Genomic DNA, 22,467 nt, shown 5'->3' with positions numbered 1-22,467 from the left:
TCAGTGGAAAAGCTAGTTTATTTAAAAATTGAGAAGTTAACAGTATTTGCCGAGTGTTGACAATCTGTTCACTCAAGTGCCTCAGCGGAGCTCTGTAATGTCCGATGTACCTGACACTTCAGGTTCTTAAATCCTCACTTGCTCTTCACTGTCAGATTCATCTGGAGAACTGGGTGTTGGGAGTTCATCAAAAGCAGTGTGTGCTCCTTCCCTTGTCTGCCCAAAGCACGTTGCTATCACATCGACTGCAAGACTAGCAGTTGCGTTCACTTCCTCTTGAGAAGCTCCAAGCAGTGGATTGACTTCAACCATGTCTACAGCTGAAAGCATTCCTGTGAAAATTATTTACAGCTTTGTTACTATGAAAAAGGGTAACATCTCTAATAGGGTTTCTTTTGTGGTCTTTCATTCATTGCAGCAAGCCTGATATTATTCTACCCCTTAGACAAGTAACATGGGCTCTCAGGTGAGGAATAAGGTTATTCTTAAATGCAAGTTCGTGTTTTTCAGTGTGGTTCTTTCTTATGACATCACTACCTCACTCGTTCGTGCTTTTAGCATTCACAAAAATAAGCTTGATGTTCCACATAAACTTAGGAGAGGAGTATTTTTTAATCTTGTTTTCTCCTAGTCCAAAAATTAGGTGATGTAAAATAGTCTCAGCTAGTATTTTTTTTGCCATCCTATTCATCATTCTGTTGACTCTTGTCTAGTTGTGGGGTTTTTTCATCCTTATATTGAATCAGCTGCAGTGTACTCAGTGAAAGCTTGATTTGTTAGCTTTGAATCCTAGAACGGACCTTCAAACTGTTTAGAATTGTTTGCATCCATTTTTTTTATTCCAGGTGCCCATTTTTATATCTCACCTCACTTTTAGGAATAAGGGACAGTATTATACAAGATGACCAAGTAATTTTTGGCATTAGTTATCATATTATATGTTTTATTTACTTTTGGTAAGTTGAAGTTGTTGATTGTTAAGCTGCTTCCAACACATGGGGTATTGCCCATCTGTAGGGCTTCTTTTTCCCTTACTGAAGGTTGAATGTAGGCACCTTAGCTTTGACTGCATTTATCTTACTAAGTTACACAGTTACAAGCTCAATGTAGTTTGTTCTGTCCTTGCTTAGTCTAGTACCACTGGTCAGCTCCTACCTGTGTTGTGTATTTCCTCAGAGATGTACATGCCTTCTCTGTAAGTTAATCCACCTAGAACAGGAGTCCCAGTTGCTGGAGCCAATGAGGGATCAAAAGCATCAATGTCAAAACTCAGGTGAATCGGTCTCTGTCTCCTGAGACAGAATAGAACAGGAAAAGCAATGTCAGAACCTTAAAATTTTTTCTACATGTATTTCTTACTGTCCAGGCTGATCAGCAAAGCAGGATGATGGTTCATGATGCTAAAGGTCCCCCTTAAGTCCTATACCATGTCTTACATATATTTGGAAAGGATTTTTTTTTAAAATGTCTTTGGACTCTGAAACTCTTAAAACTTTCCCCAGTACACACTGGAAAAACAGAAGTTTGCCTTCCTAGTTTCATTGAGCACCTGCTCAGATGTGAATTGGCTGATAAGTACTTTAGTTCTAACCATCTTATCTGGTGTTTGTCTCCTTAGCTGGAAAAAGGTACAGACATGTACGACATAATCTAGCCTTTTCTCCTTTTGTACAGAAAGCCAGGGCAAAAGGCTGAACCATTGCTTTGTGTGGCATCTAGGATAGAGGAAGCGCCAAGCTTGATTTCATAGACAGCTCATCATCAAGATGAATGGAGCCTTCCACATTTTTCAGGCAGAGTTTTAAAGGCAAAGCTGCCTCTAAACTCTGTCACGTAAGCCTAGGATGTTAGTTGCTTACTACATGAGGTCTGGCAACCAATGACAGCTTAACAAATAGGTCACTGCTTGTCACTCAGATGAGCTATGTAAGTGGTAGACTACATACTTCCAACTTACTTCTCCCTACTAATCATCTGCTGTACCTGGATTAGCAACTTCTTTACTTGGCACAACTGCAGCTAGGAGGGGCAAGCACACCTTTAGATATAACAGCATGCAGCACAGATCTACGGACCTTGTTCTGCTTACAGGACTTTGTTCTACCCTGTGAGAGGTTACCCTTTAACTCTGATCCTCACCATGTGTCCCTAGTGTAGCACTATTTGCTGCCTGATCCGGTTCCCCAAACTTGAGCAAGGTTAGCAAAGACTTCAGTATTGAACTGGAGTAAGGGAGCGGTTACAGTGACCTTCACTAGCCGAACTGAAAGCGGCAGCTGGTTGTCATCAGGACAGCGTATGTGAGCACAGTCTAAGGAGGAAGTCATCAAATGCTTCTACTTCTTGTACCAACAGCTGAATTCAAGTTGCTATATAGATACATAAAGATACAGATTTTTTTGTATAATGTATACCCTGGACTCAGAGTTGATTCAAAGACCTTGTCAACCTGCAGCAACGTGCGGAATTCCTCAAGAAACAGAAAAAAAAAAAATCATATAAAACAGCCACAACTGTACTGACTAATGTAACTCATTGTGTAGCTTTTTGCCAAACACTATCAAATGGTTCCAGTTCAAGATGTGGAGGTCAAGGACTAAAGTCACTGCTAAGACTTTACTATTTACTGGACACTTAAAGAGTTCTGTTAAGCCACCTTACATCAAGAGTGACCTTCACTTGAATTTAAATTTCAGAAAAACAGGTATTCAACAAGTGGATGACAAGAGTAGTTTAAATCAGGTAATAGTTTTGTTACCTGCTCATGAGTTGTTCAAATGTTCTTTCCATAACTTTCTGAATTCCAAGGCGATCAATATCCCTCATGGAAAAATACTGGATGTCATAGTTCTTCAAAATATAGCTGTTTAAAAAAAGAATTGTAAAAATAATTACTGGCCTAAGCTTAAATCTAGCAACCTTTGTGAACAGCCCGATGAGGAAAGAAGCTCATTATTTCAGCCTTTTAACAAAAATCCTTTAAGTCAACTTACTATTCAGCAGGATCCACATCTCTCAAACCAATGTACACAATATCAGATGCTGAAAGGCAGGGCTTTACCCAGGAAAAGCCAGGAAGCTGTGGTACCTGCAAGCCAAGGTTTGGTATTAGGTTAGTTTAATGACATACATAACAAAACTGTATTTAATGCTTCCCTCAAAACTTTGTATTTATTTATAGCATCCTTTCTCTGTCTAAACAGAGACACTTAAATGACTTGAGAGTGATTTAATGCCGATTTAATCAGTCCTTACTTTTGTCATACTATTTTACCAGAGTTGAATGTTAATGGATGAAGTTTTCAACTTTCTACATTTCCAGTTTGAAGAGGAACAAAAAGCCCAAATCCACAAGCAATAAGTACTTGGCATCAGTAAATGTAGAGGGGGAGTGTTAAGAAACTAGATACAATGCAGATCACTTAGTACCTTTAATGGCAATGTCATGTAACTGACCCAGTACATCAGACTTAACTGGAAGAATGAAAACCAAAGCACCTGTATCTTTTTTAGGAGAATCACCAAAAAGTCAGGCAAACTTTGTTGCAAAAACAACATTAGGCATGGACAGCTTCAAAGTAAGAAGTTGTGGGGGAGGCATGGCAAGAAGTCAGGCCTCCACACTCAGCTACATCATACCGTTCTTTAATGTAGAACTGAAGAGAGCAGGTCTAGGACAGCAAATGAAAGACGATGAGGTAATTTTTCAGCTTTGGTAAATAGTCATGGTTGCAATTACAGAAATCCTTCAATTAGTAATACCTACCAATTTTAGGAGTGCTTTAACTCAGATTTCTTTAGGACTGCTTTTGACTCTGGTTTCTTGTCCCAGCTCTGAAAATCGCTACAGCCAACACAGCTATCAAGCAGCAAGAAGGCTTTGTTTCCCCCCTCTTACACTTCTCAATTGCTAATTATATTCCAGTTACAATGTTTGGATTTGTTTTTAAAGGCTTACACCCCCATAGCTATATTTAATTACATTGGGGTTAAATAAGCCCATACTATAAAATCACTTGTTACTCTGGGTCAATGACCTGAAACTCTCTGCAGTCATTAATTCAGAAGAGGGATAAATGGAGACAACTAGGAAAAATAATCCAGGTCTCAGAAATGAAGCTGTATCTGTAAAACCCATCACTATACCATAACCTGAGCACAGTATTGATAATATTGTTGATAATATCAATGATTCAGTAGATTTAATACTGCTATTTTTAATTATACCTCTTTCTCTTTAAATAAAAAAATGAAATGCCTTAACTTCCTTTGGTAGGCTCTCTTTTTACGTTGTTGCAACAGAAGAGGAGTTGCCGATAGTAAAGCCAAATTGGCATCAGAAAAAGGTGTAAGGGTAAGTTATTAATAGCAGTTTATGAGTTTAGTTTGAATGGTTCCAGAAGCCCCAGCACTAATGCTTGGTTTGAGGAAGGCCAGTCAAAGGATTATGTTTATAAATGTTTTCCCTTAAAGCAACACAATTAACTTTAAACATTTTTTAAAAAACCCAAAGAGCCACCTTGCCTTGAAGAGTACCATGCAGTGCTCCTATGAAGCTAACTGAACGAAGCAGTAGCAGCCGACAGCCTGTGAATGGACTGTGCAGACACCCACCAGTGTTTGTTCTACAGGGACCTGGCCAAATTTTTCACAGCCACAAGCATCACTTGTGTGTTTCAGGTTGTCTGCTGCAGGGGGACGTTTAATTCGGTACAGCATTGACCAAGCTCGTTAGCCCTGGACACATAAAGGATTCTGAAAACAGGTGAGAGAACACCTAAACTGAGGGACTTGAGACAGCCCTGGGGAGTGCTTGGCAGTTTTGCTGATTTAAGCAGTTGCAGGGACATTTGGATGCATCTGAAAATTAACCAAGCAAAGAGCTAAACTGAGTTGCTGGCATGGGGCCAAGAACAGTCTAAACAGATTGTGCCACCAAGAGAGATGTATATTACGCCACTATCTCTGTCCCATGCCTTCTTGACAGGGAATGAAAAGCAAGGAGCCTGGAGATGCGGGAAGAGCAGTACCAGTTAGCAGGGATGGGCAGTGAATCAGGAAGGTTAAATTTAATCATGCAGGCTATTTTGCTCTCTTTTTATATCCTCAAAGGGGCTGTTCTCTGTGGTTCTACAAAACAATCTAGACAGTCTCAGGAAGGCTAGTTAGCACTTGGCTCCCTGTTAGGTTGATGACAAAGTTTTGTGACCCAGAGAGCCAGTTTGGTGGAATTCTGGGAGCCCACCCAGAGAAGCGTACACACAGATGTGTCATGGTGGGGGGAAGTTGCTCAAAAATACCTTCACAGCATGAGTGAAAGCAGGGAAGGCAATACAGGGCTCACCCCAAAATCTGTTTTGTCCTCACACTGCTATGCTACATACCCTTTGACAAGATAGAAGCCTCCTTGAGAAGCCAAGTGCAACTGGTTAGTTCATCTGTTGCTTTGAGAAAGAAGTTATGCTTAGCAGAGCGAGCCTAGAGCAGAGTAGCCTTCTTGCCTGGTGGCAGACAATTTTAGGATTCAGAAAGAATCCTTGCAAAGCAGTCAGGAAAGAAGGATGGTACATTCTCTTTTTGTCCCTTTACCAACACAACCACTCTACTGGATAAGAGCAAGAGAGTGAGCCACATGCACCTGTTCCCTCCAGTAAGTCAGGTACATAGCCAGACAAAACTATTGTCAAAGACATGTTCTACTACTGCTAAACAGCTGTTTAAAAATTAGAAACCTTCTTGTACCAGCAGGACAGATGTTGGTTTTCCTCCCTCTAAAAAGGAATACAGTGTGGAAAGGAGACCCTCTGAACAAGTATGTACCTGTTTGTGTAGCTGCAAATACAGCTGCTTGTGTCAGATGTTGCTGCATAAGGCTTCCTGATAGCTAGAATTTAGGTGGGCTTATGATGAGATCTCATAACCAGCACCACACCTGACTAACTCTCCTCTAATATAGCCTAATCTGACTCTTTATTCACTACTGCTGCTGGCAAGAGGCCTGCTCCCACACTGACCCCAGAAAACTCAGTCTTCTTTTAGCTCTAAAAATAAACAAATAAATAAATACTGCTTTTCCATGCTGCTCAAGAACTGGAGCCCAGCAGACCAGAGATCAACACAGGAAGCCAATTAAATACTTTTGTCCTACAGACGAAAGAGGAAAGCAGCGTATCTTATTCTGCCTTTCTCCTCTTTGCTCAGCTATCAAAGAACTTGGTTTTGTTCTGTTCTCACCAAGACATAAACTGTTCACCTTGTGAGCTCCAAAATTTACAGAATTTTCTCTTGGTCTACCCATCTCTCCTGCAGAAGTGGGTAGTTACCAAAAAGGGAAAAAAACCCTCCAAACCATCACCCCCTTTAACTTCTAGGCAAGAAACTAGACATACAGTAGTCTTATATTAACCTTCTCACATCCTAGGGGTATTTCAGGAAGCCCCATTAATTTTGCATTACTTCAGGAATTCTACTGTGTTTGTAGAGACCACACAGGAATTATTACAAAGAAGAAAGTAAGTAAAAGCATTGAATGACTCTTACCAACTTGTGGATGGAATTCATTCAGAAGAATTTGCAGAAGAAAAGAAAAGCTTTACTAGATGACAGCAATCTTGCTATGCCAAACAGGTACCAACACAATGGTATCCCTCAACAGCCATAAAGACATTAAAGATGCTTGATCTTACTTGGGAGAGGCATACTTCCATCAATCAACACAGCAGCCCCAAAATTTATCAGAGAGAAAAAGGAAATCCCAGATAAACGATGAGCAGTGCAAAGTGCCGGAATAAAATAAAAGTCAGGTTTTCTGCAGCTCCAGCATCCATTCTCAACCTGCAGTTGCTGATCCTGCTCCTGCTCTCCAGCCTAAGCTTCAGCAGAAGCACTCTCAGATCCAAGTCCCTACTGCAAAGGCCCCAGCTACTGAACGATGCACAGGCTGCCACTGCAGCGTCTCCAGTAGGTGCTACGGGTACCGGTATAGGGAGGTTCAGCCTGCAGCTAAGCCAGACACAGTACGTAGGCCTTAGGGCAACCTTCACTATCTTGACAGTAGCAAAAACGGGCCATTCCATGTGCCCCAGTAAACAGCACTTTTTGATCATCTGACCTCTTTCAAGACAAAAGACTCTCTTTAAAAACACCCTGTAAGCAGGTACAGCTATTCTGGTTTGTAGTATTTTGGTGGAGCCAACACCAGAGAAGCCAGTTAGGTGAGATCATGCAGGAACAGCCCCAAAGTTGTCAAAACACAGAAAAGCCAAACTGAGCAGAAGCAGCACGCAAGGCAGCAAGCAGTGCAGGAACCAGCTGCTGCTGGAGGCGAGCTCAGCACAGCTCCCACAGGCTCGGCTGGGGGGAGGTTCCGCTCCATGGGTAGAATTGCTGCCATTGCACAGCCTCAGCACCGATGCCGCGCGGGACATGGGAATGGCACTGCGGCCAGCTGCTGCACACAGTCTGTGTGAACTCTGGCTTACCGTACAGGCCATGAGGGTGCTAACACAAAGAAAAGCTTTTTCTCATTCTTGCTTCTAAGTGCGTGTGTGCATTTGTGTATATGTGTATACATATGTGCATGTATACACACACCAATAATACATATTTTTGCTTGTACTTGGATAAAGAAGGTCTGCGTTTGCAGCAGATAAAGCACCTCACACCAGAAGTAGTAAAATGCTCTGCAGATTTCAATGTAGGCCAACTATATGAGCAAGATACTTACTTTATCTTGAAGCTCTCTCAAGAGAAATGAGACAGGTTGTCCATGGAGGTTTCCAGACTGAGTTGTAAGAGGGGTGTTGATATCAGCATGCGCATCCACCCAGATCACGCCAAGGTGTGGGCACTGCCGTGCGTGGCCACTGATGGAACCAAGCGCCAAGCTGGAAGTACAGTTGTAAACTCATTAGTCACCATTTCTCCTTCAGAACAATTACAAGGATAATGGAAAGTCGCTGCAGCTTCAGTCAGCAACTTTGTCATGTTTCAACAAATCAGACGTCTGTGACAGTAAAGAGTGCATCCCATACAGACTGCATGGCACACCGCTACCATGATTCCAGGAGACTCCAAGTAACTTTACAGTATACTAGTAGCAACCGATGAGAAAGAGCTCTTCTAAGAGATCATTTGGAGCTAGGGTGGAGCTAAGGTGCCTAGTGTGCTCACTCATCAGTTCTGCTATTCACCCATTTTTTATTCCAGTCATGACACTTCCCCCCACAATTCATTCTTACGTGCTCCGCCTTCTTCAACCAATTCTCAGATCAAAGGTTAGTGAAAAAGAGGAAAAAGAATCAGATGTTAAGATCTATTACAAAATGGTCTGTGTGCAGGCATTGCAAACCCATCCTGAGAGCTGACACCCTGAGAGCTGAGGGGCAAAAAGAGACACATCACTAAACATTCAGCATAAAGAACAACAGCTCCTAAAGGGACCTGAGCACACAAAAATGTCCCAAACAGGAAAGCCTCATTTATATGTCTATGTATCACAGAACAGTCTGGACCCAAGTAATACTGTCTTAGAAGGTCAGATTTTTGTATTTGTCTTCAGCGTTTCATTCTAAAAGCCCCAGCAATAAAAGCAAAATGCTGCTACCCTATGGTATTGCCAGGAAATTACCCCAAGTGGTTCCCACTGTGCCCTTAATTAAATTTTTATACTCCAAGTGTCAACCTGCAGCATGCACCACCAATTGCTTCTAGTTCAGCTCACCTGTGATCACCTCCTATAGTCACACATCTGTGTCCAGCGGCTACTGCTCTGCTTACAGCATCAGCCAGTACCTGGCTGGCCAAACCCACTGACCGCGGATACAGTATCAGGTTGTTGTACAGTTCGTCATTGGGAACTTGAGTGAAGTTCAAATCTCCAAAGTCATACACTTGGCATCCTGGAAACAGCAGCAAAAGGAGAGTGAGTTACTGAAATAAGTGCTCAGAGAAATGTTCAAAATACAGTCCGCTCAGAAAATCAGTTGGGCAAGTATGAAAGAACCAATGGGGAAAATGCATTAATTTGACTGTTTGCGTGCCCTTGCAAACAACTGTCACAACTTCACAGATTAGAAAGCTTAGAAGTATTGTGGCTTTAGTTTAGTGATGAGATGGGACAGTCATAGAAAGTCACCTAGAAAAACAGTTTGGATTTCATTATTTCCTGGCAATTTTAACATGGAAAAGCAGAGTTTGTACTGCCATCTTCCTTCCCAATTAGACAGATCATATACAGCCTTAAACGAGCTCAGCTGATCAAAGATGCCTAGGACTACACATCTCACTATCTATGCCCGAGTCCTAACAGTTCTTTTCCATTTTCAAACCCCACAAGATTCAAGGCACAAAAGTGCCAAGTTACCAATAACGGAAATTTTCTTACAGTACTTCCAGGCAACCCCATGGAGGGTGCACTAATGCTTTGTAAGAGAACCTGTCCATTTTCTCAACACAAGATAGTCTAGAAAGCATTTTAATTCTGGGGTTTTGATCCCAACCCTCTTTTGAGATCCTATCATTGCCAGTTACAACTTAATTGGCTATTGAAGCCTGACAACATGCTGGGTCTGAGACTCAGCCTTTCTTAAAATGTCTTTCTGACTACTTTCCATGAAAAGGAGTCTTCACAGAATAGAAAATAAAGGAAACATTTTTGAGTGTTGTTTTCCTTCCTCCACCCAACTGTGAGCATACTTATTAACTGGCTGCATTTGAAGTTTTAACTCTTTTTCATACACATTATAGAGCTTATCCTTTGAAGGTCTCCTGTCCAATACCACACGCTTTCTTATTAATAGTCATTTAGCTATCAAAATCTGTAACAGTATTTCACAGGCCAGAGCCTCTCAGTTTCAGATAGGCAGTGATGAGGACTGTAACCGCCCCAAGGTATTTACAGCTAGACCAACAGTGGCTTAGTAAATCAGGACCACCCAGAATACCAGGCATGCCTGTCCCATTTGTTCCTCAAAATCACTAGCCTGTTTGGAGTTCAAAGCATCCAGGCCAGAGCCTGACATTCTGCCTTTTGCCATCCTGTGCCTAACAGGGCAATTTGACACATTAAGGCAAGCAAAACAGGAAGAAACAGCCCACCTGGGGCTCTGGGCTTCCTGCTTAATGCTTTCCATTAAGCCATTAGCCTAATATCTAGGAAATGGGCTCTGTGAATTTACTTGGTAGAAGTAATGCAAAAGTAACATAGAGAAAAACATGAAAAGGACAATGGTTGAGTCACGTACGAGAAAGGCAAGAGCATACCTTTTATAGCAGGGACACAGATGGACAGATGTCAGAGTATTTGCTAGGAGAGGACATGGCAGCTGAGCACAGCTACTTAGCAAAGGATAAAATAAATGCAGTCTCAGCAACTCTGTGAGAAAACACATTATCTGCAGAGACTTAAGATAGTAAGCAGAACCATGACATACTGCTCCCCGGTTTTCAAAAGGCAACACAGGCACTCAACAGCATTGTTTTCTTCCTTCAGGCAATACCTAATTAGCCAGCAGGATGAAGGCTCTGGAATTTTGCACTGGATTTGTTTAACTTGAATGTGCTATCTGATCTCTGTGGACCACTACATATTTTTTTTTTTACCCTATTTCATTCTGCTGCTGTGCAGAATCAGAAAAGAGCTGCTAGTTCTGAGAGATGTTCAATGAACGTCAACAATCTTTTTTTTTTATTTATGTCTTACTGCAAGGCTACTTCTCATGCACGTGCACCCTGCTACACATTTCAGTATTTCAAAGTTTGATGAAAGTACCCGAGCGTGCCCAGGAGACAAATTTTGGAAGCAAGACTTCAAGCTATCACATCATTCAATAGGTATCAAGAGCTTTTGGAGACACTGTACAAGTATTTGTACAAATACCTTTGCCATCTGTGGGAAGTAAGTCTGCAGTCTGGAGCTGCGTTCAGCGACTCACATGTTACAGAACTGCACAATATACAAAATGTTGGAAGAAAGGCCTGCCACTGACATTTTGTTGTCTTAGAGGACGTACAAGCACATCACAGTATTTTTACCCATTAAAGGATAAAATTACATCATGAAATTCCATCTTTGGATCAGTTTAAAACAAAGAACCAATCATGCAATCTTTCATAGCACTTCAGGGAACAGGTTAAGATTCTTCAGGTTATGCTCAAGGCACACCAAACATGTCAGATTCTAGGCAAGCGTGTTTAGAGAAGTATCACTTGTGTGCAAGAATTCCTTTCTTCTTTACCCTGCCCTCCTCCCAGCCCCATCTGTAAGGCAAAAAGATATGGTTCAGCTTCTGAATAAAAAAGCTATTTATTTCTTATGATCACATCAGGTTCATACAGCTTGTACTGTATGATATGTCTGTCCGTCCATATCTACACTTTTGCGAGTGCAGAGTTCTGGGATCTTGTCAACCTTTTGCACAAACAGTACTCTCATACCACCTGCATTAAGATGTCTCTATTTTTTTTATAAAAAAGCCTAATGTCCGTTATAGACAATAGATGTCTTCAGGTTTTGTTATCATCTTCAGAAGTTTATTGTTGTTCAGATGGAGTTCATAAACCTTGTAGCAGCTTTTTTTCTCATCTTTGTGCTTCCCTTTTACTTAGGCCCACTGTTTTTATGAGCTTGACGAAGATACCTTGTTTTCCAGGGTGATATGAATGTTTTCAGCCAACTAGGCAATTAAATGTAGTTAATATCAGAAGCACACACTAATCCAGTCCTCAAATGTTACTAATGTCTTTTCTTCCTACTAGTTTTTTCATTGTGCCTAGAGTTTTGAAAGCTATGATTAGGTGGCCTTAGGGCAGGAGAGCTTAGTGAACAGACAGTACACACAAAAAATTCACAGTACAAAAATAAACCACGTATCCTGAAGTGATTAGAAGTGTGTACGTGCATATGTGCACATATACTTGTTAGGACTGACCAGATATTAGAGACAAAATGAGCATGTACATTTGTCTTAATGCTTACTGAAGAGTAAAGAAAAATAATTTGTCCGTTTATTAAAGTAGTTATTGATCTATTTTCTTAGCTTCTATTTAGAGTGCCTTAGATTAGTCTAATACTTAGACCTGAATGGTTTTCCATGTCATCTGCCTGCTTGCACATAGAAATTTAAAAAAATTAAATCTTTAAATCAAAACTTTCTCAACTACATTATTTTTTGCCCAACACAGAAATTGCTCAATGGACAGACATGCTGCAGCGCAGTGCAATCTGGTGAATCTTGCAGTTATTTAGCCATTAGCGAAAGATTTATATAATCCACCACACCAAACAATACGCAATTTCTTCGGTAGTTGAGGCACTGTGTTTTAAGATACCAATAACTATAAACAAGCAGCTTTTTAAATCAGTACAGAAAGTTAACATATAGGAGAATATACACGGGTCTTTTAAAAGACAGTAGATACAAGTTCTGAAAGCTAGGAAGAGGTGTGGACAGACACAAAAGCCAGCCTCCTTGCATTCATTAGAAAGCACTGCATCTACACCATTTGTCAGTGCTGCAGTGCAGGTCTAGCCAAGATTGAAGTTATTTTTAAATGAAGTAGTACCATACAGTACTTGCAGACTAAACACCACAGACATTTTGCTAGTAACTAAATAATATGAAATTAAATATGATTGAAATAAGTCTTTTGTTCCACTTTCAAGCTCTTAACAGATAGTATATTCAAATGAAAAATGTATTCTGTTTGATTCATCAGTCAATTATCAGCAGCGCAGCAAATTTATAACAACCAAGTCCATGCAAGTCAGCTTCATCAGCACTCTCTGCTCAAGAGATCACTTTTTGCAGTAAGGCGAGGGAAATAAATAGAAAAGAAAAAAAAAAGGCTGGATTCATCTATTGCTGGTACAGGAGCTTGGAAGAGATACGAGGGACATAAAGGTGTCAATCTGAATACAAACACACAGTATAGTTAGATAAATAAGTGCATACATGTACAAAAGTCCTCCTGTTAGTATGAATAATTAGTGTGTAAAAGCAACACACGTCTCTCCTACAGCTTAGGAGTGCAATCCTCAGTGGTTCAATGCAACCCCGAGAGCTTCATCAGACCCGCCTGGGGGCATATTTCAACCAAAAAAATGAATTCATTAGCTTGAAATATTTTTTACAGTAGATCTTTTCTAGGTCAACTTATTTTGACCAGAACAGGTTAGGGAAAGGTCACACAGGCATTCAACTAGCAGACCAGGGGATGGAGGCAGTTGTTTCTTCAGCCTGCATAGCCAGAACTTTACCTATATACATTTTTCTTAAGTAGGAGCCCAACTTGTATTTAGGGAAAAAAGGCAGAAATAAAAATTAAGAATACATTCAGGAAAATAAAGTTTCCTGCATGCCTTTTCAAATAAGCTATTAATGTAGCACTCGGGCTCAACCCCATGATGCTTTTAAGTGGGACATGAGATGCCCTGTAGCAAGTTATATGACAATGGTAATGTTCACTTCCTATCATCTGAAGCAAAATACAATACATTCAGTACGTACAGTAGGCAGCAGTTACTATAGCAAGACATTTCCCTACACAGATTTAAGAGAAAATTTTGTTCTGTAAAAGCAGGTGGCTCATATGTCTGGGGGCATTTAACTGGAAAAACATCTGGGCAGCAGCAGGGAGAGATCCCCTCCCATCCTCCTCTACTAGGATACTGCGAAGTCAGAAGCAGCAATCTGATAGTAGGAGATTTGCTTTCAAAATCCAGGCTGCCTGCTGCCATTGCCCAATGGCATGCTACTGTAAATTATAATGGCTCTCCTAGGCAGCAAGCAGCAAATGGAACAAAAGCATGTGGAACACGACATAGAAATGATCTTCTGACACTGCCTGTTTACACTGGGTATTTGTGAACTAGAGGTAAAAATAATATAAAAAAAATCCTAACTTAATGGGAAAATTACATCATTCCTTTTCTGAGTTACTAAACCCTGTTAACTACTTTCAAAGGGATCTGGAAATCCCACAGTTACTAGCTCTTACATCATAGTGTGTGTTACATAAAACTGCTCATGTGAAAGCTCCTGCAAACTGTTTTCTCAGATTACAGCCTGTTCAGTGAATCACATCAGACCGAAAGGCTTTTCAGGAAGCAACGAGTATTACAAACAATGTCTACAGACAAACTTAACGTTGTCCTTCCTGTGAACAAAAGGGCTACAAGCTGTTACCACCCTTCTTCTCAGTATAAACTCACTGACTTATGGTACAGGCTTCATAATCCCTTCTCAGTGACGCTCTTGGCTGTTGTGCAACGTGTTGACAAACGACTCAATTCATTATGACCAGTGCGTTCTGAAGCCTATTTCAAGTGTGTGTGTATCAAAGCTATACAAAGTTCATACTGATATAAAGTAAAAGTATGCAATTAGGCTAGCAAGGCTCCCACTACAACAGACTGAGACTTCAGCAGCCGAGCTTAATCGTAACCTTCTTGCTTAGAAGTTCAATACACAGCATCCAAGTCTCTTTAAAGTGAGTATCTGCTGGAAGAAATCTCCTATTAGATACAGACATTTGCTGGCTCAGTAGGTTTCTGCCAGCTCTAAAATTTCGCTTCCTAAAACGCAAGTTCACATCTTGGTAATTTCTACCCTACCTTTTAGAATTTTGAAAGGTCTGGTTTAAAACAAGGTTTCTGTATCCATACCTGTTTAAAAGGCTTCAGCTCATGCAACAACAAGCAAACTCAATTCCAACTGCTACCCCAAGTCTGTAGTCTCAAGTTGTCCCTTACATAAACTCAGCCAAAAAAATATTTTTTTTCTGACCTCAAATTGAGCAGCCACCTCATTTCTTCTTGATAATCATTTAACTTTGATCTCTTACGAAATCCTGTGCACCTGACCTGAAGAGGTCTCCAAAAGAGTCAGTATCAGGTGTTGGGAAACGTTTGCACGTGGCTTGCATCAGAGAGGAGACATGGCTGCAGTGGTTGTGGTCTGCCACGCCTCCAACAAACCCTGCACAAGTTCTAATGCCCTTTAAATAAGCTTAACCCAGAAAGAGTTCCTGACACAAGAACACAAGTAGACACAGCCACAGGAACTCACAATACCGAAACAGCTCTCCTCAACAAGGACCTTGTGCGTTGTTACAGAAGTTACTACATTAGTTAACCCAGACACAAGTAATACTCGAGAGGAAATGAGAGCAGAATGTATCAGACATTACTGAAGTTCTCTCCCCTGCTCTTAGCAGCTGCAAGAAACTAACACCAGACCAGCTCACTTCATAGTCAAATGAGAGATCTGATTTTTTTTTTTTTACTTCAGTGCCTCATTCCCTGTTTTTCACCAGGTGGTTTTACAACAGAAGTGTCCACCTTCCATCCAAAAATAATCCTCTGTACCATATTCATATAAGCACATGTCTGCCACAGATATCTTGGTCTTGCGAGTCCACAATGAGAGACAGGACTGAAGTGTCAAATGAGAAAGTAATAACAGATTCCATGCACCATGAAGCAGATCAAACCTCAACTCATTACCTAAATTTTCCCTCTGTCACCTCCCTTTGTGCCCCTCTCCAGTAACTCCTCTCCTTCAACATCATTCATGGTAAAAAAAAACAAAACAGCATGTGATCTGAGTTTATTCCAATCCAGAAATAATTTTATGGGTGCAGAAAATCAGGTAAGTCTCATATTAAAACTAATTTTATAATAGAAAAATATAAAGTCTGAAGGGCATCACCATAAACCCAAAGAAATACAAGACGCTCAAGAGCTCGGTTCTTTGTTCCTTGAATCTAATCTCCCTTTATTGAAGAATTAGGAAGAAATAATCAATTCCGGTTGCCCAACCTGCATAACTTTTTTACATGTATTTGAAAGTACCGAGTGAACTCTACCCCAAATTAACAAAGCTTCTTTCAAAGCCAACTTAATGGATAATGCACAACCTGGAATATGCACCAGCCAAGTGGGAGAGAAAAAACAAACATCAAATCAACAGCTAATATAGTTTTTCATTCCGAAGCAAAAATTATCACGTGGAGTCCTCCATCCATGTGGGGAAGGAAAGACAATCAGAACTGACCTACTGCAAGGAATGCTCTGACTCCATGTACTTTCACTATTGGCATTTTTCTAGAAACTTCTAAAGCTAATTGTAACCGTGCAAATATCAAAGGGTACAGCATTCAAGAAGATAAGCCATAACTGTTGTCAAAGCACACTCCTCCCCTTCTAGGGAGCTCAGCACCCCGTGCTCAAGGTGAGCTGGGCAATGAAGCATCAACCTGGCACAGCCTCAAGGGGAGCCTCCCCAAAATAACTGTCCCCCAAAGCCTCAGCAGGGCTCCTCCTGCCCGCCTGGGTACGGGGCAGCTCCTGGCTGCCTTCCTGCACCGGGGGGGGAGCGGCATCTGCCCAGGATGCGCTCCAGCAACGGCATCATTTCAAAGACTCACTGCTAATGCCAGTTACAATCAGTCGATCAGTCCCTTTGACTGTGCTTTGATTTTTGTCAAACCACAGGTCTTTGAAACGAACCAATCATGGCTAATCGACATGTCAGCGGTAAACCAGGATAACAGAGCCTCTTGGATCTCTATCTCCATGTAAATGAAAAGAGGTCATTTATTCTAGTTCTGGAAATAATCTGCAGTACTACATAAGCATGTTTTACTGATGTTAAAGAGAAGTGTTTGTGCATGCTTGTGTCCAAGGGAATGAAAGGAAAAAGAAGAGGAATGCCATTTACCTGTGCTGTTTCAGTGATGGGGGGGAAAGAGGGGCAAGCAGGGGGTGGGGGTGCTTGGTTTAGAAAAAAAAAAAAAAAAAAAAAAAAAAAAGGCATTTCCATTTCTGCTTTTGTAGGGCTGAAGACTTAGCTGTTAGTCTAGCAATACCTTTACGCTATCCTGATTTTTTCATGAGAATGTTCCTAGCAAATGAATAGACTTAGCTTACATCATCAGAAAGAACCTATGAACACTAGCATTTCTTATCTCAACAATGCAGATACTTAACTAAACATGCTGCTGAAAGTGCCAGCAGTTACTTAAAATTTTGGCTGTCTCCCATTTCAACTTTATTAAACAGCAGAAAATGTGACAAAAAGACTAAAAAAAAAAGACAGATCTTGACATTATCTACACAATAAATTTAGACTTTACTGGAATTCTATGGATTAGAGATATTTGACTGGCTCTACTACACTAGAAAGTCTTAAAGTTTAAACTACTGAGCTTTGAAGAGAAATTGATTTAAGAGCTAGTGCAAAACTGAACTAGATTCTAATCCAAGAATACTGAACTCCTGACAGATCTTGTTTCCAACATAAATGGATCTTTGTCAAATGAGTCTGTAGGTTCAGTCTTCATTCAACCATAGGGCAAGCAGAATTGTACAGTTTACCAGTCTTCAGGGATACAGGCAACTGTTTAAACATATTTACTGGATGGGCTGATGAAAGTTATTTTCCCAACACTGCAGCTGTAGACTGGCAAGAGTTGTATCTGCTGAACCTCAGCACCAGTTACTTCATTACGCATACCTTGGTGCATAATTGAAAGACTATTTATCTTCCTTCTAAACTCTTCACCTAAGATTTAGGTGGGAAAAGAGGAGATATATGTAGAAGCTGCTTCACGATTTATTGTTAAGACTGAAACTAACCATATGAACCATGTCGGTGAGACAGCACAGTTGAATTGCTATTTTTGGCAGCAGATGTCAGTAGGAGTCCAATGGTTTTGGGCAAAGCAGAAAAATATCTGCAGTCACATGGGTATTAGCAGTTCCATTCCTCTTTTAGAGGTTACTCCTTTCCGAGTCACTACACTGACCTCCTGAATCCTATCACTGAAGAGCTTTGTTCCAGTCAAACAAAAGAATAGTAATATGATGGTCATTCTCTTTGACAAGCCTAACTCTACTTCCATCTGTAAGCCACATGTCTCCACCATCCACTAACTTCTCAAACCAGTAACTCAGATCCAAACTTTGTTAATCAATTCTAGAATCCAAACCCAATTTTGACTAAACTCAGCAACCCAGCCACATCCAGCTCTAAATGAACAGAACAAAAAACACCAAAAAAACAAAAAGAAAAAAAAAAAGAAGGAAAATAACAATAGTCAACATATAAGAATGAATACTAAGGAAGAAATTTTATACTAATGTTCCCGTGTTAGCAACAACAGAGGTGCTCTCGGTCACCTCAAGGGCTATGGTAATTAACTCAAGAGTTATATATTACTTACAAAAATCTGAGAATGGTCCTTCTCTCCTTCAAGTAAGAGGACTAGGCAACACTCTGGATTTTCTCTGCCTAATCTGCTAGTGAACAGGAAAGGTCCAAGAAACTCTCACTTTAAAAGAACTTCATACTTTGCACCTTCTATAGCTCAAGTCAACTGCATCTGTCACTCATCTTCCCCGATTCTTCCCACTGAAAGTCCAAAAGCCTCCACATACTGCACCCATTTCTCCACCACCAGAACACCACACAGCTCTGCAAGCTTTGTACTCTTTCCTCCCCCATGCCAGGGAGTTATGCGTTGCCATTTTAATATAGCACTTCTACTTCTTTGGCAAGATGGAAAAGTCCTTTAAGATGTTAATAATTTAGTTTCCGTTAGGAAAAGCAGTAGAGGCAAACATCACCAAGGTGAATAAAAAGCCCCCCAGGCTTAGTCAGTTTTATTTTAAATTATCCCTGCTACAGACTTGCACACCCACTGTTTTTGGCTTAGGAGCTGAATTTCTGCTACACTTCTGCTACATTAACTCTCTTCCCGAGTACGCCTCAAGCTACTACCAATACGTAACAGTGTTCTCGCTGCTTCTAACAAGGGGATAAAAGTCAAGATAGTGGCTCAGATTAATCTCTGACAGTCTGGTACAGACTAGTGATACCATCTGCCTCCGAGCTCCCTCCTCATATTTCAGCCTAGGCATAAACAAGCCGTTGATAGGCAGCCATCATTTTAGGCAGCCAAGAATTTATCATACCATGTAGGTACAGTCACAGTCTCTTTCAGGGGAGGGATACCCCAAAAAATAGGAAATGGAGTAGCAGCTCGGGACACTGCCACAGGACTACCGAAGAACAGATGTTAGGGTAGGGCGAAAGGGACAGTTACATTCCCCCCCAAAGATACCAGTCAGTGAAAGCAAAATGAAAACAGCACAAAAAGAAGGTAGCAAAGGTCTACTGTTCTCACTCCCTCTGATGTGGCTCAAGCACTGCCAACAGAAGTCATTAAGTCAGGCATACAAACATTAGAAATGCCATGTGGTTGCTTGATATTCAAAGTAACAAAATACATACACATGAACAAATGCAGTCCGTGCATCTTACTGTCCGAATACTACATCTTAGGGATTTCAAAGCATGTTCATTTTATGCAGGTCAAATTGAATTTGAATATATGCATGGAAAATGAATAAATTAAACTTGACAACTTCAGGCAAACAGAAGAATCTGATCACCAGGAATTTCTTCCACTTGAAACAAGTGAGGGCAATGGTATTTGAGAGTTACTGGTTCCAAGCTTGTAATAACAAGGAAAATCATCTTACAAACACACACACACACACGTACAACAACGTCCCATTAAAATTATTAATTCTTTTACCAAAAGAGATAAACAGAATATACAAATTAATGATGAAAATAATACTCTGGCTCTATCGCCTCCTTCAGTGTATGAAAAGCAAAATCCTAGTGTTAAAAAGACAAAGAAGAAAGCAGCTAAAGTTTTACTGCCAAGTTCAATGCACCACAGGAGTCCAGGCAACGGCACTAGTATCAGTCCTACAGGCAAATCTATCCTGGCAGCCCAGGGAAGAAAAACAAACAGCCCACAGCCCAAAACAATAATTTGTTAAGTTTCCATGAATAACAGATGCGAACAATACAAAAGGCTGCATGGTAGTGTCCTCCTCAATCTACCACCCTACCCTCAAGCAGATTGTCTTTGCAAGATAAACAAAAATTCTGTGTATGCTGGTGGCTGTCACTGTTCCAGGACAGGCCCTCACAGCAGAACCTGTTACAATCCATGTACAAGCCATCTGAACCTCTTCGTAAGAGAGCTGCTGAGATTTAAGCAGCAATAAACATCGACACTGACTGAAAAAACCCTACCCCAGTGGAAGAATGCATCAGTAACAGGAAACTGAAACTGCAGGAGGAAGGTATCTCAGAACCTTTAAAAATTGTAAGGGAACAGCAAGAAAACACCTCCATGGGCATTACTGACTAATGAGTAAACAGTCCATAAGCAACTAACACTGAAATTACTTTCCACCTTCCACTTACTTTAGCGTAACCTGCTTCACTTCTATCCCCACTTCTTGTTACTAGAATCCAGAAAGGGCTTGTATTCTCTTTTCTTTCTGCCTTCTCCAAGTTCCTACTGAAGTGAGCTTCTGTCATAATAACGAGGGTTTTTTCCTAGTTCTGGGGTTTGGGCTAAAGAATTCTTACAAAATTGAAGTATTAGATTCAAACTACTTAAACCTCAAGCCTTCCAGTACAAAATTCTGTCATCAATAAAAAAAGTAAACTGCCTACAGCCTTGTCTAGAATAACACCCTCCTTTTGTACTTTCAAACCTGGTAACTTGTTAGTTTTACATAAACTCAGTAACAACCAGACCTGCTTTTACTGCAGTATGTAAGATCTCTTCTACACACCCTCTCCTGTGTTATATGTATAACATATTCTGCATTATAGAGAGGTTATAGATCATGCTCACTAGAATTCAAGCACTGCCAAGGATGGCACACATCAACTTTGCACAAAACTAAGACAGGAAAAATAATATCTACTCCTCTGAATGCAAACTGGGACTTTTTGGCTTGTGAATCATAAGATACGTGGGATACGCTTACAGAGCTGCACAGAACAATAGCTTCTGTTTTAAAGAGGTATTAAAATTCAGAATTAAGCTTGCTAGAGGGTTATTAGCAATTATCTTTCCTCTGCATGCATCTAAACCCCGCTAACACTAGTCACACAGAGCAGAAAAAACAGTTCTGTGGTCCACCCCTGCGATCCATCCATCGTACAGATTTCTGTAACGCTTTTTAGATTAAAGGTTCTCCAAGACTGAGTTCAGCTTTACAAGTGCCTACCCCTCACGTCTTACTTCTAATAACCGTGATACAGTATTCTGCAGGTCTCAGCTTGTAGAAGCAATAGATATAAAAAGCTGAAACACAAATAAGCGCATAGATTTGCTTGAATAAGAAGTGGTGACAGTGAAAAGACCAGATTTCCATTCACACAGTGCTGTCTGCAAGCGTTTTCAAAGCAAAGCTTCAGACACGACTTCAGTACGCAGATCTGAGGATTTGCCAGAAAGTTCTTAATTTCATCACTTGGAAGCATACAAGTATTTCAGAAACGAGCTAAGTAGCTGGTAACGAATTTGGAAAAGAAAACACACGATGTGAGAAATGGAGAAGCACAGCCAAGGCTATGACTTGACTGGATACACCGAGCGCACGTAACGTTTTGAATGGCCCCTGCTTCTCTAGCGTCTCTTTAAGCCAAGCGGGAAGAGCACGGGCTCCATGCGCCGGCAAAGCGCCCGACGTGCCGGGCGGGAGCCCCCAGGCAGCCGCCCCCGGGGGACCCACCTCTCTTTGTTCCGGGGCGACCCGGCACGTTCCCCCCCACCCGCGGCGGCATCGCCGTACCCCGGGCACGGCTGGCCCTGGGGCGCTCCGGATTCCGTCATCCCCAGAGGGAACCGTCTGCACCAGCTCATCCCGCCCACCCCCCCCCCCGGGCCGGCGGCAAGCGGCTGAGTCACGCTCCGCCGAAGGGAGCGGTGCGGGGCGACCTGCCCGGGCGGGGGAGGATGAGGGCACCACCGCCGGCCCGCCGCCGCCCACCCGCCCCCCGCCGCGCCTCACCGAGTCCGGCCAGCCGCTCCGCCAGCCCCGCGGCGCGGAGGGTAGCAGGGCCGTGGTCCACTCCTCGCCGCTTCTGCGAGACAAAGAGAAGGGAGACGCGTCAGCCAGCGCCGCCCGCCGCCAGGTGCGCGGCCCCGGCCCCGCCCGCCGCCCCGGCCCCGCGGTGCCCACCTGCCCCCGGGACAGCGGGGCGCCCACCAGCGCCACGGAGCGCGCCTGCCTGGCCGGCTGGAGCCGCGCGTCCGCCGGCCTGCGGAGGAGCCGGGCGAAGCCGCCACGCAGCGCCATGGTGCCACCCGCCGCCGCCTGGCACCGCCGCCGCCCGCGCCTTTTAACGGGCCCCGGCCCCGCGCGCCGGGAGCCGGCTCCCGCCCCCGCCCCTCACACCCCCGCGCCGCCCGGCCAACGGCAGCGCGCGCGCCCGGAGGTGTGTCCCGCCCCCCCCCCGCGACGCACGCGGCTCAGCGCGCGACAGCCCGGGGGGTGGGTGGGAGGGAAGGGGCGGGGCGCGGCCGGCGGAGCGGGACGGTCCAACGGCGGCGCCGCCGCGGCTGCCGCGGCCCCGCCCCGGGCCC

At 42.4% G+C, this 22,467-nt stretch overlaps 1 protein-coding gene across 1 annotated transcript; it reads right to left on the bottom strand.

The window, feature by feature from the left end:
* Positions 1–22,214, bottom strand: ARG2 (arginase 2). Its single transcript, XM_037394086.1, has 8 exons — positions 22,064–22,214; positions 21,893–21,965; positions 8,723–8,900; positions 7,727–7,886; positions 2,994–3,088; positions 2,759–2,863; positions 1,156–1,292; positions 1–332 (listed from the first exon to the last, which is right to left on the bottom strand). Exons 1-8 carry the CDS (start codon positions 22,178–22,180, stop codon positions 127–129), a joined length of 1,071 nt encoding a protein of 356 aa, XP_037249983.1. The 5' UTR covers positions 22,181–22,214; the 3' UTR covers positions 1–126.
* Between the last annotated feature and the right edge of the window lie 253 nt (positions 22,215–22,467).

This window comes from Falco rusticolus, chromosome 7 (genome assembly GCF_015220075.1).
Source record: "Falco rusticolus isolate bFalRus1 chromosome 7, bFalRus1.pri, whole genome shotgun sequence".
Classification (NCBI taxonomy): Eukaryota; Metazoa; Chordata; class Aves; order Falconiformes; family Falconidae; genus Falco; species Falco rusticolus.
This window is presented reverse-complemented; position numbering and strand designations above follow the sequence as displayed.

Coding starts and splice junctions, on each gene's coding strand:
- ARG2 (XM_037394086.1), bottom strand. CDS start 22,180: ATGGCGCTGCGTGGCGGCTTCGCCCGGCTCCTCCGCAGGCCGGCGGAC. Junction 21,966..22,063: donor CCCCGCTGTCCCGGGGGCAG/GTGGGCACCGCG, acceptor TTTGTCTCGCAG/AAGCGGCGAGGAGTGGACCA. Junction 7,887..8,722: donor ACTATAGGAGGTGATCACAG/GTGAGCTGAACT, acceptor CTGTACTTCCAG/CTTGGCGCTTGGTTCCATCA.